The sequence below is a fragment of the Nannospalax galili genome, unplaced genomic scaffold, assembly GCF_000622305.1.
Source record: "Nannospalax galili isolate Female #2095 unplaced genomic scaffold, S.galili_v1.0 scaffold1927, whole genome shotgun sequence".
In the NCBI taxonomy this organism is placed as follows: domain Eukaryota; kingdom Metazoa; phylum Chordata; class Mammalia; order Rodentia; family Spalacidae; genus Nannospalax; species Nannospalax galili.
Genome location: NW_008355500.1, coordinates 147,003 through 162,809, shown reverse-complemented (window position 1 = coordinate 162,809; position 15,807 = coordinate 147,003). Strand labels below are relative to the sequence as shown.

The 15,807-nt window shown below is 52.9% G+C and overlaps 1 protein-coding gene across 1 annotated transcript in view; it reads left to right on the top strand.

The window, feature by feature from the left end:
* Padi3 (peptidyl arginine deiminase 3) overlaps positions 1-15,404 on the top strand; it is a 28,044-nt gene extending 12,640 nt beyond the window's left edge. The window contains exons 4-16 of the mRNA XM_008852932.1: positions 862-923; positions 1,413-1,530; positions 2,359-2,484; positions 4,129-4,307; positions 4,994-5,097; positions 5,187-5,298; positions 6,908-7,015; positions 8,287-8,438; positions 9,497-9,641; positions 9,755-9,857; positions 12,168-12,247; positions 13,335-13,460; positions 15,171-15,404. Of these exons, the coding sequence (XP_008851154.1) occupies positions 862-923; positions 1,413-1,530; positions 2,359-2,484; positions 4,129-4,307; positions 4,994-5,097; positions 5,187-5,298; positions 6,908-7,015; positions 8,287-8,438; positions 9,497-9,641; positions 9,755-9,857; positions 12,168-12,247; positions 13,335-13,460; positions 15,171-15,404 (1,649 nt within the window). The remainder of the gene's footprint in view (positions 1-861; positions 924-1,412; positions 1,531-2,358; positions 2,485-4,128; positions 4,308-4,993; positions 5,098-5,186; positions 5,299-6,907; positions 7,016-8,286; positions 8,439-9,496; positions 9,642-9,754; positions 9,858-12,167; positions 12,248-13,334; positions 13,461-15,170) is intronic.
* Positions 15,405-15,807: the final 403 nt, after the last annotated feature.

The window sequence follows — 15,807 nt, the reverse complement described above, 5'->3', positions numbered from 1 at the left end:
CACACACACACACACACACTCACGTAAGTATACACACTAAATGAGTAATTACAAAATGCTCTGCCCCTGTCCACCCCTCACAGCTCCTGCCTCCCCTAAAGGCAGCTGTTGTTTTACACTTCTTTGCTTTTCTTTGTGGTTTATCCCGAGCTCACATGGCAAATTCTGTAGGCTATCTGATTTTCTGTAACTGGAATCCCACAGAACCTCTTCTTTTGTGGGGGGCTTCTTTATGCCCACAGTGACAAGCCACCATTCATGGTTCAGTGGTTGGCTCTGTCCACCGGTGGGAAAAAAAAATCACCCACAGTCCTTCCCTCCCTTTCTCCTCTCTTCTTTAAGAACTATGGTTTTGGTGGTGCCTGGAGGTTGAGTCCGACCCCTTGAATACTCATTGTATTGTAAGATCCCTCCAGTTTCCAGGGAGAAACACTGAGAAAGTTGGGTGGGGTGGATGGGGGAACAGCCGCCAAAGCAGAGGCTCCCAAGCTGTGCAGCTGGGAGGTGGCAGAGCCCACCCTCACACCCGTGTACTCCCAATGCCAACGTCCAGGCTCCCTGCTCTATCCCAGGGAGCTGAGGCAGCCTCATAAAGATGGTGACTGTCCCCCCGACCACCTGGGCTCAGTGCCGCTCTGCTCCACACAGTGAGGGCTCTGGGGCTGTGGAACATGGAACCATCAAGGAAGAGGGCTTTCTGCAGGGCACGCAGTCTTTGCTCGAACCCTCCTTCCTCCTCCAAGGGGGGAGGTTCCAGGGCCTCCACCTCTGGGTGTCTCCTGGGAAATGACACCCATCTGCCTGGCCCCAGATGGCTGAGGTGGAGGCTGGAAACATGGAAGCTATGGCCTTCTCCCACAGACATCACCCTGGATTGTGATGTGAACTGTGAGGGCCGACAGGAGAGGAGGTTCGTGAATAAGGTAAGCTCCCCACTGGACCCAGGACAGGCCATTGAGTGTAGAATTCATGTGCTCTGGGTCAGAAGGATGAGAACATTATGGGTGTCCCCCCTTACTCTCAGCTGATGTAGAAATCAGGGGAGCCAGACAGGGACCAGGTATGGTTGGGGGTGTTCATCAAAATGAACAGTCACATGGGTTGCCTGCCAGCTCTGGGCTAGCCTTGATTGGTGAGAAGAAAGTTCTAGATTTACAATCTAGGTCAAGGACCTGAGGTGAGAGGGCAGAAGTGGCACCTCACAGCCAGCCATGAGACAGCTCTGTGGTTTGGACTCCACAGTGTGAGCACTAGGGAGCCATCGACGCTTCTTCAGCAGGAGCTGCTTCAGTGAAAGTGGACTTCTTCCAGGATAGAGGGAAAGCTTTGGTAGCTGGCCAGGAAGTGCTGGGGACGAGGCCTGAAGGGTCTGGCCCCAGCCCCTGTTACCAGCTGTGCTTTCTCCCTTACAGAGGCAGTGGGTGTGGGGTCCTGCGGGGCATGGAGCCATCTTGTTGGTGAATTGTGACCGGGATGACGTGGGTTGTGATGCCAAGGATAACTGTGACCGGCACGTGCGTTGCCTGCAAGGTGAGCAGCCAGGAGCAGGGGGGCAGGCTGGTCTCAGGATGTCCAGGGTCTCTGCTCCATTACTCCACAAGGCTGTCTACCCTCAAGCCGGGTTCTAAAGGCTGATGTTGGGTGGCGGTGGGGGGTCTGCTGCAGAGTTCACCATGGGATTCCTCAGAACCCACACTCATGCTGGGCCAGAAACTAAGGAAACAAGCTGCCCACCATTCCTTCCTGCAGGGGAGTCAGGGGCATTGTTTAAGCACCTACTGTGTGCAAAGCCCTTTTCCCAGATCCTTGTTTAATTATTCAATGGGTGAGTGTTGTCATCCCAGTTTAAAGAAGAGGATGGTAAGGCTTCAGGAAGCGCCCCAAATTTCACAGCTAGTCTGTGGACTCCCAGTTCCACATCCAGACCTCCTCTCCTTGAACCTCTAACCTGTGTTCCATTGACGCCCCACAGTCTAAGCCTGTCTGCACCCAGATCACTGTGAGGAATGTGGCAGCAGTGTCCTGGGAGGGATGGGGATTCCACATGAGATGTTCACAGATGCCATCTTCTGAAGTGGGCATTATTGACATTGACATTGATCATCATTGACACGTATGACATTGCCCAGTGGAGATGCCCAGGTGGCCTTCAACTTTGCTCTGAGCAGATGAATACACACGGGCCCCAAAGAAGACAGGAAGCAGGACAATGTCATACATGGTTGTACATGACTCTGTGGTTTGCTCTGATGGATTCTAGTGTTTCTGGGCACTAAGGCTGGAATTCCCAGCTCTTGACACTTAGTGACTTGCCTGTGGAGTGGTTATCAACTTCTGCCCCTCTATCTGGCCTCACAGACCTGGAAGACATGTCCATCATGGTCCTAAGGACCCAGGGCCCCGCAGCCCTCTTCGATGACCACAAACTTGTCCTCCACACCTCCAGCCATGATGCCGAGCGGGCACGGGTCTTCCACGTCTGCGGTGAGTGTGTGCTGGGTACCCTGCCAGGAGAATTGTCTCTGTCTCCCTATGTAGCTAAAATTCCTCTGGCAGGCACAAACAACATCTGCCCCCCTCCTCTGTTGGTCCCTACAACAAACTGAGGTGCAATTTCACCAAACTACAGTCTGGAAACCCAGTTAGTTTATTGGATTTACTTACAGAGTGGTGGGTGAGAGTTTACTTTCAGGAGCGTGGGTGTTCCCTGCTAAGGCCACACTGGAAAGTCTCCATTCAGGCATGGATTATGACCTCCACACAGCCACATAAAATGGCAAGAGACCCTTCCCACGGCTTCCTCAGCTAATATACCCTTAACTCCCCGTCCCTTGTGCATCTAGGGCTGACTGGTTGGTTGGGAGATGTGACTGACTCTCCCTGCCCCTCCTTTCTTGTGACGTGTAACAGTTAACAAGCTTAGCTATGGTGATCCTAGGCAAGCAGGTACAACCAAGCTTGGGAAGATGGCGTCTGTCCATGGTCTGCCTGTCGGAGGACAGTTCTATGCAACACCCTGCCATGGGCAGCTGTGTGACTCTGCTCAGGTTACAAGGATGCTCTGGGTATAACAGAGCAGTCAGAAGTGTGTGGGGACAGTATTTTTGTTTTGTATATGCATGTATATGTGTGTGTGCATGTATGTATAGAGGCCAGAGGACAACCTCAGGTGCCATCCACCATTTGTTGTTGTTTTGAGACAGTCCCTCACTAGCCCATAACTTGCCAAGTAGGCCAGGCTGACTGGCCAGTGAGTGCTGGGATTACAAATCTGTGCCACCATGCCCAGCTTTCTTCACAGGGGCTCTGGGGTTAGAACTTTGGTGGAGCTTCATGCTTGTACATCACATACTTTACCTCCTGAGCCATCTCTCTGGCCCTTAGAAGTGGCGCTTCTTTTTATTATTATTTTTTTATTTTATGTATATGCATGTGTTGCCTGCATGTAGGTAAGTGCACCCGTGTCATGCAATGCCCGAGGAGGTCAAAAGAGGCTATCAGATCCCCTGGGACTGGAGATACAGACAGTTGTTAGCTGCCATGTGGGTACTGGGATTCAAACCCGGGTCTTCTGCAAGAACAACCAGTGTTCTTAACTGCTGAACCATCTCTCTAGCCCCAGAAGTGGGGCTTCTTATGCAATTTGTATGCATAATTTTAAAGATTTATTTTTATTTATGTGTATGCATGTGTGTCTGTGAGGGAAATGTGCATGTGAGTTTGGGTGTCCTTGGAGGCCAGAAGGGGGCATCAGATCCCCTGGAGCTGGAGTTATAGGTGGCTGTAAGCTGCCCTACATGGGTGCTGGGAACTAAACTCGGATCCTCTGGAAGAGCAGCAAGTGCCCTTAACTGCTGATCATCTCTTCAGCCCCTGTATGCATATTTTATAGGAAAGATGGTGGGGGCAGTGTGCTGGGTTAGGGTAAACATTATCTTGTTGGCTCTTGGGAAAGTGTGCCCTTCCCTGCCATGCCCGCCTGGGTCCCGGGCCACCTTTTCTCCTTTGATGGGAGTGGAAGGGGAGGAGCTGTTTGCCTTGCAGTTGGATGTGGTCACTTGACTCTCCTGGGACCCTCATACTCCCTGGGCTGCCTGAGAGTCAAGGCTACACTCGCCCCACTCCCAGGTCCCGAGGACTCCTGTGAGGCCTATAGGTGTGTGCTGGGCCAGGACATGGTGTCCTATGAAGTACCTCGCCTGAATGGTGATGAGGAGCGATTCTTCGTGGAGGGTCTGTCCTTCCCTGATACTGGCTTCCCGGGCCTCATCTCCTTCCATGTCACACTGCTGGATGACTCCAATGAGGTGAGGGCGGGTGGGTGGAGGGTGAGGAATGGGCTCTGTTCCTGGCAGATGTGGGCAATGCTGGTGTGAAGGAGCCAAACTCATCCTGTGGAGAGGCCAGAGAACTGTTTTATTTTTATTCTTATTTTATTTTTAAATGCACTTTATTATTTTTATTTTATGTGTGTGAGTGTATTGCTTGCATGTATGTAAGGGCACCTGTGTTGTGCAATGCCCACTGAGGCCAAAAGAGAGCACTGGATCCCCTGGAACTGGAGTTATGGATGGTTGCTAGCCACCATGTGGGTGCTGGGAACTGAACCCCCGTCCTCTGCAAGAGCAGCTAGTGCTCTTAGCCACTGAACTGTCTCTCTAACCACTTTTATTTTTTTGAGATAGAGTCTTACAGAATCTAGCCTATGTGAAAGGCCCACAAACTGACTATATAGTCAAGGATAACCTTGAACTTCTGATCTTCCTCTCTTTACCTCCCAAGGGCTCTGATTACAGGCATGCACCACCACCTTCATGCAGTGATAGAGACTGAACTTAGGACTTTTGTGTGCTAGGCAAGCGCTCTACCTACTGAGCTAAACACCCAGCCCAAATCAGGAGATTTCTTGAGGACCCTGGTGGGTTGGCAACCCCAATGCCCACCCTGCCGCTGGACTCTGAGTCATGCCTTTTGTCCTGGCCCTTCCCTGCAGGACTTCTCTGAGACCCCAATCTTCACCGACACAGTGGTGTTCCGGGTTGCGCCCTGGATCATGACACCCAGTACCCAGCCACCCCTGGAGGTGTATGTGTGTCGGTAAGTCTACGTGGAGTCCTAGCCTCAGAGGCCCCTCTGGCCCTGAAGCCTGGCTCTGAATCCCCTGCCTCCCACCGACTTGCTCACAGGGTGAGGAACAATACATACTTTGTGGAAGCTGTGGAAGAGCTAGCCAGGAAGGCAGGCTGCAAACTGACCATCTGCCCACAGGCGGAGAACCGTAATGACCGTTGGATCCAGGTATCTAGGGACCCAGCAGCCCCACAAGGAAACACCCAGGAGGACCCTGGGCTTCTGGGGCATCCACTGCTCTTTCGAATCCCAGACCTAGAGCCCTCCAGAGCTCTACACATACACTGACCTACAGACCTGAGCGGGCTGCTGGGTGAGGCAGCAGAGGAGCAGGGCATGCCCCCCCCCAGCCGGCAGCATCTGAGCCCAGAGGCAGTTTGTCCCGAAGGGTCATTGGGCAGCATCTGGGGACATTTGTGGTTGTCCGGGGGGCGGGGGGGGCTTAGTGGGTGGAGTCCAGGAGTGTCACTAAACCTGCAATGCCCAGACAAGTCCCACAAGGAACAATCTCATCCTACTAGTCAATAGCACAGGGCTGAAAAGCTCCAATAATGTGAATGACTTATAGAATTCCTTGGCCCCAGGAAATAAGGGGGTGACAGTGTGCCGGCCTGGACTAGGGGAGATAGATGGAGGTCCAGGGGGTGGGGTCTCAGGGATGGGCCTCTGGGTAGGACTTCTGGCTTGGGAGCTCCAGGAGCTGGCTCCTGGTAGAGAGCTCTTCTCCAGGGAAGGGACCCAGGAGGGAGGGATTAGGAAAGAACTCCCCTAGGGGAGGGGTTTCGGAGCTAGACTAGATTCTGCAGGCATGGGGATGTAGGGAATGCTCTCTGTCATTTCTCAGTTCCCACAGGCATCAGTTCATCTTTTCCAACCCCTGTAATCACTCCCGTCATTAGACGTTCACAGGGAGACACCCAGGCCACGGAGCTGATAAGGCAGTGCTGGGACTAAGGTGGTACAGGATGGGGGTCCTTGTGGAGCCCAGCATGTGCAAAAGCCCAGAGGTGGGAGGCAGGAGAGAAAACCTTGGCCAGGTCAGTGGTTCTGAGAACAGCAAATGCTGAGGTAGGAGGCCTTGACTGTGAAGCTGAGTTTCTTGTTCAGCTGGAGATGTGTTCAGCGAGGTGACTCTGGGCAGGACCCTGGAGTGAGACAGCTTGCATTTATCGAACAGCTAGACCTCTCCATTCCCCACTGTCCCCATCTAGCCCATCGATGTGTCACACAGATTAACGAGTGAGTGTTTATAAAGAGCTCAAGGCGCCGCTTGCTCGAGCTGCTCCCTGGATCATACCCATCTTTGTCTTATTGAAGAGAGCTCTAGACCTCTTCACAAGAGGAGAAGGCATCCCTGTGCTATGGCCCTCTGATGTCTCTCAGGCTTGGCCTGCCTGCAGCCCTTCACATGGAGGCCAGATGTCCCGTGGCCTGTGTGTCTAACTCAGGCCACCTGAGGCTCTCTGTACCCACCCTGCCCAGGCCCAGCACAGGCACACCCACAAAGTCTGTGTTCTCCTTCATCCTGTGTGACTGTAGGAAAGGAGTCTCCAGCTCCTCCTCCCACCAGCAGGCACCTGACCCTTGTTCCCTTCCTCCAGGGTATGCCAAGCTGAGACAGAATGCCCCGCCCTGAAGTCACTCACTCCAAGTACTCAGTGCCCAGCATTTGGGGGCTCTGCTGACTGTCCACAGCTAAGGTCTCCCTGAGCACTCAGTGTCCAGCACTTGGGGGTGCTTCTGTCTGTCCACAGCTAGGTTCTCTCCCCATTGGCAGGATGAGATGGAGCTGGGCTACTCACAGGCACCACACAAGACCTTACCCGTGGTCTTCGACTCCCCAAGGAATGGGGAACTGCAGAACTTCCCTTACAAAAGGATCCTGGTGAGTGGGGGCTGTTCCAGCCCTGGGGGCAGAGGCCACGCCCACCAGGGACACCCTGGGGGACAGGGAGTAGCACCTGGAACCTGGTTCTGTAGGGGTGACAGCCCTGGCCAGACACTGAGGGAGAGGGACAGTGAAGTCTGAATTGCAGAGAGACATTAATATATGACCTTTAGGTATAAGTTTTTCACACACATTATATGGATTATATGGAACATATACCAAAAATGTGCTACTTCTCTGTAATTCAGAAGTAGCAGAGCACTGATGTTTTTATTTACCAAATAGCTGAAGGTTGATTCAGCTGGTAAGTTGGTGGAAGAGCCTCCCGGCTGTCAATCACTTGCCCTGTGATGTCGGGATTGTTGCTGTCCCGTCAGAGCCTCTGTAGCCCTATATAGTAACAGCTTGGATATTTGTGAATCCTCTCCTTGATGGGCTGAGGGGCGTGTGTGGTACTGCCTTTGATAATAAACAGCATAATGGTGAAAGCAGAGGTTTCAGGGCTGGTGAGATAGCTCTTGCGGAGGACCATGGTAGCTCACAACTGTCTGTAACTTCAGTTCCAAGGGACCTGACACCCTCTCTTGGTCTCCACGAGCATTGCATGACATGGCTGCACTTACATACAAGAAGACAAAAGCACTCATGCACATAAAAATAAATAAGTAAATAAACAAATAAATGTAGAGGTTGCTAAGCAAGAACACCAGCATGGGAGATTCCTTCAGACCCATAGGAGCCAAGACTGTCCTCCAACTCCCCCTAGGATCACAGGGTCACAAAGCTGTCAAGAGATTGACTAGCTCTGGGTGGCATTTGAGTTCCTTCTGAGAGACACCAGGAAAGGGGGAAGACCATTCATTTCCTAGAACTTGAAGATTGAGGCTCAGAGGGCCAGTCTCCAGCCCCCAGGGACGGTCCACCCCAGGACAGTCAGTTAATTGACCTTGGGCTGGACTTTGCAAGAAGGCCCTGTAGGGTTTAGGGTAGCCAGAGCCTTAGGATTTGTGTCTGAGGGAGGTACAAAGCCACCAAGCCCTCCCTCTGTCTTGTGTGACCCCAGCCCAACAGGGCAACAGAGCCCTGAACTTTGGCCCCTTTGCACATATGACATATTAATTAGATCAGACCCCTTCTCTGACTCAGTATTTCCATCTGAAGAATGGGGTAGTGTTCCCACACCATCTTTTAGGAGCTCAGAGCCCAGCAAGCACAAGTCAAGCGGTTCCTCTGCTCTGCCCTCCATGTGACTCAGTTCCCCCCACCAGGGTCTGGATTTTGGCTATGTGACTCGGGAGCCACAAGACAGTTCTGTGAGTGGCCTGGACTCATTTGGGAACCTGGAGGTCAGCCCGCCAGTGGTGGCTAATGGGAAGGAGTATCCACTGGGAAGGATCCTCATTGGGGGCAACCTGCCCGGGTGAGAGGCGTGGGGAAGGGAGTTCAGGGGGGATGATTATGGAATGGGGGAGCACTGTCTGCTAGGGAAGTCCTGGACAGGGCGGGCTGTTCATCAGACACTGCCTATGCTTCCCCTGACAAGTCTGATACTCACCCAAGAAGCTGGCCAGAGCTGGACCAACCTTTCCCTTTTACAAGTGAGCCCGGAGAGGCTGAGTCACACAGAAAGCAAACTGATGGCTAGGCTGAGATCATCTGACTGTGGAGCAAATATATGATACTGATAAGAGAGTTTGTCAGCTGAGAGCTGCACAGGAAGAAGTTTCTTTTCCCAATCGTCCTGAGGGAAAAATGTATTTAAGTCAAACCTTATTCATACTATGAAGAGAATGACTAATGTTGGATCTGTTCCTAGAAGCAGAAGAGAGGTGTTAAGATGTAATAGTTGAGATGAGAGTTGCGTATTTGAAAGCATACATGTACGTGCACGCATGCACACACACACACAGAACGAGGGAAAGAGAAGGAGAGAGCATGTTGTTGCACATATGGCACAGGTTGTTGATGGATTTGGAGACTATCACAGAGCTTACTTCCCATAAAACAGACTAGAGATCAAATAACAGCTGAATCCACCAGCTTTGTAGGGACTCACTTGCTGTTCGTAAAACCATGGTCCCCAGACACAGCACAATGCAAGATGGGGGTATTCTGTGTCCTGGAAAATGTGCAGACAGGGTCTGGGAGTGGTTCCGAGCATTCACTTGTGCTGTGGGTTGTTATCAGTGTGCGTGGCTATCCAGATCTCACCCTGAGTGGGCTCTTAAAATATGCATGTTGTTTTTCCTGCTTACAAAAACAATGTATTGCTGTTTTGAGATAAAGTCTTGCTATGTAGCCAAGGCTAGCCTCAGACTTGCAATCTTCTTGCCTTGGCCTCCCAAATTCCAGGATGCCAAGTCAGGAAGCTGTGCATCTTGGAGAAAGATGCTGCAGAAGTCTTGCCATCTGATTGTTTCATTTCGTTTCATTTCTGGGGTATGTTTTTACATGAGCATCTCCTACCCCCGGGCCCAGGTCGAGGGGCCGCAGAGTCACCAGGGTGGTGCGGGAATTCCTCCATGCACAGAAGGTGCAACCACTGGTAGAGCTGTTTGTGGACTGGCTGGCAGTAGGCCACGTGGATGAGTTTCTGAGCTTCGTCCCTGCTCCGGATGGGAAGGTTAGCACATGAGGGCAGGCCCTGGTAGTGTCTGGTGTTTGGGGCAGGGGCTGAGCTGGGGGTCAGGAACATTCAAAGCCATGAGCTCAGTTGGGCTGGCTTTCTGCACACAGGGCTTCCGGCTCCTCCTGGCCAGCCCCAGCGCCTGCTTCCGGCTCTTCCAGGAAAAGCAGAAGTGGGGGCATGGCAGGGCCCTCCTGTTCCAGGGGGTCATCGGTGAGTAAGTGTGCTAGCTCCCCGCAAACAGCTAATTGCTCCTCTCCTGAATTAAGCGCATCACAGCTCCCAAAAGAAATGCAGGTTTCAAGCCAGGCGTAGTGACGCACACCTTTGATCCCAGCACTCGGGAGGCAGAGGAAGGCAGATCTCTGTGAGTTCAAGGACGGCCTGGTCTACAAAGTGAGTTCCAGACCAGCTGGGGCTACAGGGAGACCGTTTTTCAAAAAAAAAAAAAAAAATGCAGGTTTTAAAGCATCATGGTCACCACAAAATTCAGGACTCCTTCCCCTGACACAGCATACCCTGCTTCACCTGGCAACCAGTGCCTATGGTGGGGACAGGACAAGGCAGGTGCAGGACAAGGGGCATGAACTTGCATGGCAATGGAGAACAAGGTGAGGGTGTGACCAGGTGTGCCCAGTGCTGTGCCATCAGGCTCCTCTGTTTAGTAGTCTGTGGTCACTGGGATGGGGTTTCTGCCTGCCCTGGGGACCCAGCTCCCAAGCCTGCTGTCCTAGGTCATCACAGGGTATAGCCACAGGCCTCACCGGCAACAGGCACAAGAAGGAGCCCCACAGCCTGGCATCTACCACCTTTGCCCTGTAGGGCATCTGGTGGGCAACTTAGTGGGAGTGCCCCTTGCCAGCACATCTCTGCCAGGAGGCTGTGGCATTCTGGAGACTTCCGATGGTTGTTTGAGGAGGTGTGCAAAGGGAGGTGCCTGTCTCAGAGGGCCACGCTGACCTAGCAGGTATGTCACATGGGGATGTCAGAAACAGGCTTCAGGGCTGTGAAGGCCCACCCTGACTCAAAGCACATCTCAGAGCGCAAAGGAATACAATATCAAATAGCAAATTTTCAAAACCATGACAGGTCAAGACTGTGGACCAAGCACTTTGCATCTGAATACCTTTGTTCCCACCCTGTTTGAACAAGCAGCCTGTGCTTTCATTTTTCAGAGGAGGAATTCAGAGGGCTGGCTGGGCTGCAGTGGGCATCCGCAGGCCTGTCACCCAGCACTCAGGGAACTGAGGCCGGAGACATTCGAGTATGAGGCTAACCTGGTCTACATAATGAGAGTCTGTCTCGAGAAACAATCACCTTGTTCCCATCATAACACTGGGACTCTGGCAATAAAACAGACTGTACTTGCTAATCCATTGCTCCCAAAGGGACTGTGGTGAGACTCCTTTGAACCCAAATTCAATCTTAAAAATCCTCAAGTCCAGATTTTGTGCCAGGTAGGTGGGGACAGGATGGCTTTTGATCTTTCCTTAGGGACCATGTTTACGTTGAGCAGTAGGTTGGCCAGAGTTAGTCTACCCTGCCCAGCTGGGAAGGACAGTGCGGGGGCTCACAGATGTCAGCTGTAGGCAGCCAGCACCGCCCCGACCCGTTGCTGACACACCAGGCCACTGTGTCAAGTCCCAGGCTTGGTACATCCCAGACTTTATCCCTCTGATCCTGAGAGGAGCAGGAGGTGAGGAAGGACTGCTTGTCCGTCTCCTACACAGCTGTAGGGGGTTGGAGTTGAGGAAGAGCCCTCTGCCCCTGCAAGCCTGGAAGACCTTGGTGAGCACCAGATTCACAGAACACTCGTGTCTTGCTGTATGGCTTCGGGCAGGCCACCTGACTTCTCAGCCTCAGTTCCCTCTCTGTCCGGTGACACTCACAACACACCCTTTGCAGGGTACAGGGGAGCGAGGTGCTGTCCGTGGGGCTCTCTCTCGGCCTGTTCGTGGTGGGGGCTGGATTACTGGCAGCTGAGAGAACTTCACACCACTGGCTCCTACCTCCCCTTCCCTGGCCAGCCCCTGTTCTCTGTGGCTACCATCAGGCAAGGCAGGAAGGCCAGATGGGAAGTTATACTCCTGGAGAGCAAGCCAGGACTTGATGGTGTTGGACTCCCAGGACTGGCTGGGTCACTGCCTAAAGAACCCATAAACCCTGGCCCTGGCGGGGAGGGGCATCAGCTGACCCAGCTTTGCCAGGCACTGAAGGAAGAGGAATCACTCGAGTGCCTAGGGCTACTGTTAAGTCCAATTAAATCATTACCACTTCCAGTGAACTCATTTGAAGTTCTTTATACCCTAGCAACCAGACTCTTTCCCATCCCTCCTCCCCTCCCAGATGTGCCCCTTGGCCAGGCTGAGCTCCAACAGGTGCTGCCTAACCCCCTGCCCAGGAAAGTTCTAGAACCTCGGACTCAGCCTGATCACAGCTGTGAACCTGGCCTCTGTGTCCCCCAGCAGGTGACCCTCACATTGTCCTGTGCTAGCCCCCCATGTCTCGCTGTCTCTTTTACAGGTGACAGGCGAGTCAAGACTGTCTCCATCAACCAGGTCCTTTCTGACAGGAACCTTATCAACTTTAATAAGTTTGCACAGGTACCAAGGCTGTGGGTGGGGGGCCGAGCATGAATGGGGTTAGGGTTGGGGCCAGGGCAGACATGGGACCCACAGTTCACAGAAGCTCAAGTTGGAACAGACCCAGACCCTCCTTTAACTGGGACAAGTTAGGGTGTGGTCCCTTTACACCTGAGGAAAACAAACACCCAGGGTCGTGAGTGCCCAGGGAGATGCACACTGACCCTCAGGGGGAGTGTCAGACCTAACAGTAAGAATATACCCTGTTATGCCCCTGCAGTTGGGTCTCTGTGGGAATATTACCAAGGCAACCACATAGGTGAGAAGGATGGGAAAACTGTGAGCAAGGCACCACAGCCCACCAGGCCAGAGGAGTGGCCTTCATGGGGAGGCAGAAGTACCTGTAGCGGGAAGCAGGCAGGTGGGGGCAGACTGAGGATGGCATTTGTAGATCACTCTGCTGGTCATTAAGTGAGAGGAAAGGACAGCAAAGCCCGAGACCCCACAGCCCAGTGGAGGGTGGTCACATTTACAGAAATGAAGAACCTGGAAGAGGAAGTAGAAATTACAAATTTACCTTTGGCCTGTCATGTGTGCTGTCCCCAGGAGAGATCTGAGCAGAGATGTGAAGTAGGGACATTATACTTGAAAGTCTGAACTTATGAGACTGGGGGCTAGAGAAATGAGTGCTTGCTGCTCTTCCAGAGGACCAGAGTTTGGTCCCAACACCCATGTGGGGCAGCTCACAACCACCTGTAACTCCAGCTCCAGGAGATACAACACCCTCTTCTGGCCTGCTCAGGCATTGCACTCACATGTGCGCACACCCACACACAGACACACTCACATACACATAATTAAAAGAAAAATAAATCTTAAACCATGAGATTGAATGAAATCCCTAAAAAATGAGGGGTCTGGAGAAGGGGAATCAAGGATGGGATGTTCTGGAACATTCTCAGTGGTAGCCCAACTAGTGGAGCAGGACATGTGAAGGGAGGACACAGGCAGATAAGGTTTGTGTGGATAGTTGGTGTGTGGGCACTTGGGCACCCTTCTCAGCTACCCTGGCAAGGTCTCTCCAGCTCTGCCCCTTGCCCACCTGCAGAGCTGCATCGACTGGAACAGAGAGGTGCTGAAGCGGGAACTGGGCCTGGCCGACCATGACATCATCGACATCCCACAGCTCTTCAAGTCGGAGAGGAGGAAGGCGGTGGCTTTCTTCCCTGACTTGGTGAGTTCCCCACCCAGATGGGGCTCTAAGTCTCAGTTCCAGGCACCACCATGTTTGGAATTGTGGTGGCCAGGGCTGGCAGTGAGAAGGGTCCCCAGGTGTCCCCAGGTTAACACTACAGCATCCTGTGACTGCCCATCATGGTCCATGTTTTAGGACCTGGCTCAGGGACCATGGGGGAGGGACCTATTTGTCATTCATGAAGAAAAGTCACACAGGGGTCATATGTGCAGAGCACATGATGGCACCTAGGAGTTCAGAAGTCCATTCTGCTCTGTCTTTGGCTACACATCACACCACACATAACCAGATGTCCTGTGGGAAATGCAGAGATGCTTAAGGGTTGTCCCTGCTTTCCAGTGAGGGGGACACTCCCCTCAACTTTCTGAGGACATGTCCTGACCATCTCCCCTGTGTGGTAGAGGGACAGCAGGCAGCTTGGAGATGGAACAAAGTGCGACCAACATGAGAGATAGGAAGGGACATCCCAGAGGGCTGTGTGGAAGAAGCGGAAGTGGCCTGTGATGGAGCCTTGTGGCTTTGTCTCTGGTGTCTCTAAAACCTTGGCTTTGCATCAGAAACACCTAGATGACTGGGGCTCCCTTCAAGTGTCCTGACTGAGCAGGTCTAGGGAGGGTTCTAGGATATGGCTGCCCTCAAACTTGCAGCCAGGGGGCGCTGGTGCCACCCTGGTCACAGGCTCTCTTCCTCTCCTCTCATGCAACTTAACTCACCCTCAGAACCTGCCTGCGGACACCAGCATTGCTCCAGCCCGCGTTTCCTTCCCTTTCTGACTTTGCTCTCACTTGCAAAGCCTCTTATTGCCTTCCTTCCTTCCTGTGTGCTTAAAGCTGCCTTGGCATGAATGCACACACTCCCCGAAGCTTGTGCAAGGGTTCCGGCTCTCAGGGTTGCTAAGATGCAGAGGTCCACTCAAGCTGGCTCAGCCAGAGGTTTGATATGACACTGTGACATCCGAAGGCAGCGACGGCTGCCACAGGGCCCGGACCGCTCTCTTGTTCCTGTGTCCATACCTCTTTCTCTCTTTCCCTCTCCACCTCTCTCTCCTTGGCTGCTCTGCCCCTGCAGACTTGGAAATAGCTGTATGTTTTAGGTCTTGCACAGGCAAAGATGGAGAATGTTCTGCCATAGTTAACTCTAAATTCATGGGAGAAAGAATCTGATGGGCCATCTTGGTCAGCTGTTCAACCCGGTCCAATCAGAGACGGCCTAGAAGGTTGGGCTTCTGTGGCACAAACATGGCTATCTCCAGAGTTCACCAATAAGGAAGGCAGTGACTAGAAAGCCACCTTGGTGAGCTCTGTAGATGCTCCTGAAACATCTGGTCAACAGGCTCTTATCAGCCTGGGTGTGGTGGTACACACCCTTAATCCCAGCCCGGGGAGGCAGAGGCAGGCAGATCTCTCTGAGATCGGGGCCAACTTGGTTTCCATAGTGAGTTCCAGGTCAGCTGGGTCTACTGGGGAACCCTGTCTCAAAAGACCGACCAACCAACCAACCAACCAACCAACCAACCAACCAACCAACAGCTTTTATCACCATCTGCCCACCACTGCAGTGTGGGCATGTAGTTATTTTCAAGGCTGCCTAAAAGACAATTCCAGGCTCTTCTGAGGCTTCTAGGGTGGGAAGCTAATGGTAGGGTACTGCCTCTGACTCGAGCCCCAAACCCCCGCCCCCGCTCCGCAGGTGAACATGCTGGTGCTGGGGAAACACCTGGGGATCCCCAAGCCTTTTGGACCCATCATCAACGGCCGCTGCTGCTTAGAGGAGAAGGTGCGCTCCCTGCTGGAGCCCCTGGGCCTGCACTGCAGCTTCATTGATGACTTCACACCATACCACATGCTGCACGGGGAAGTACACTGCGGAACCAACGTGCGCCGGGAGCCCTTCACCTTCAAGTGGTGGAACATGGTGCCCTGAGTCACCGCCTGCCCTCTGTCCTCCCCCTGGGACAGGGCACCAGCCCGGGTGATGGAGACTGAGACAGATTCCGTGAGCGACAAGCACCGAGAGACTCCCAGGCTCCAGATGCAATGCTCAGGTGTCCCATGCCCCTCTGAAGCCCTTTCTCTAGAAGTGTGCACACTTACTTGCTGCCCATTCAGTTCCCTAACATGAATCCTTTTGAGCCTCCCCACCAAAGAAAGGATCTCATGTCTTGTGACGTCTCATGTAGATCAACATGACCATGTAAATACCATCACACACTCCAATATTGGGGGGAGGGATCCAATTGGGTGTCTAGAAGCATCTGTATATCTATCTCATCAGCACCTCAGCCTGTGTGTCCTAAAGGTGGAAGGCCGCGAGTTTCTGACTTAGA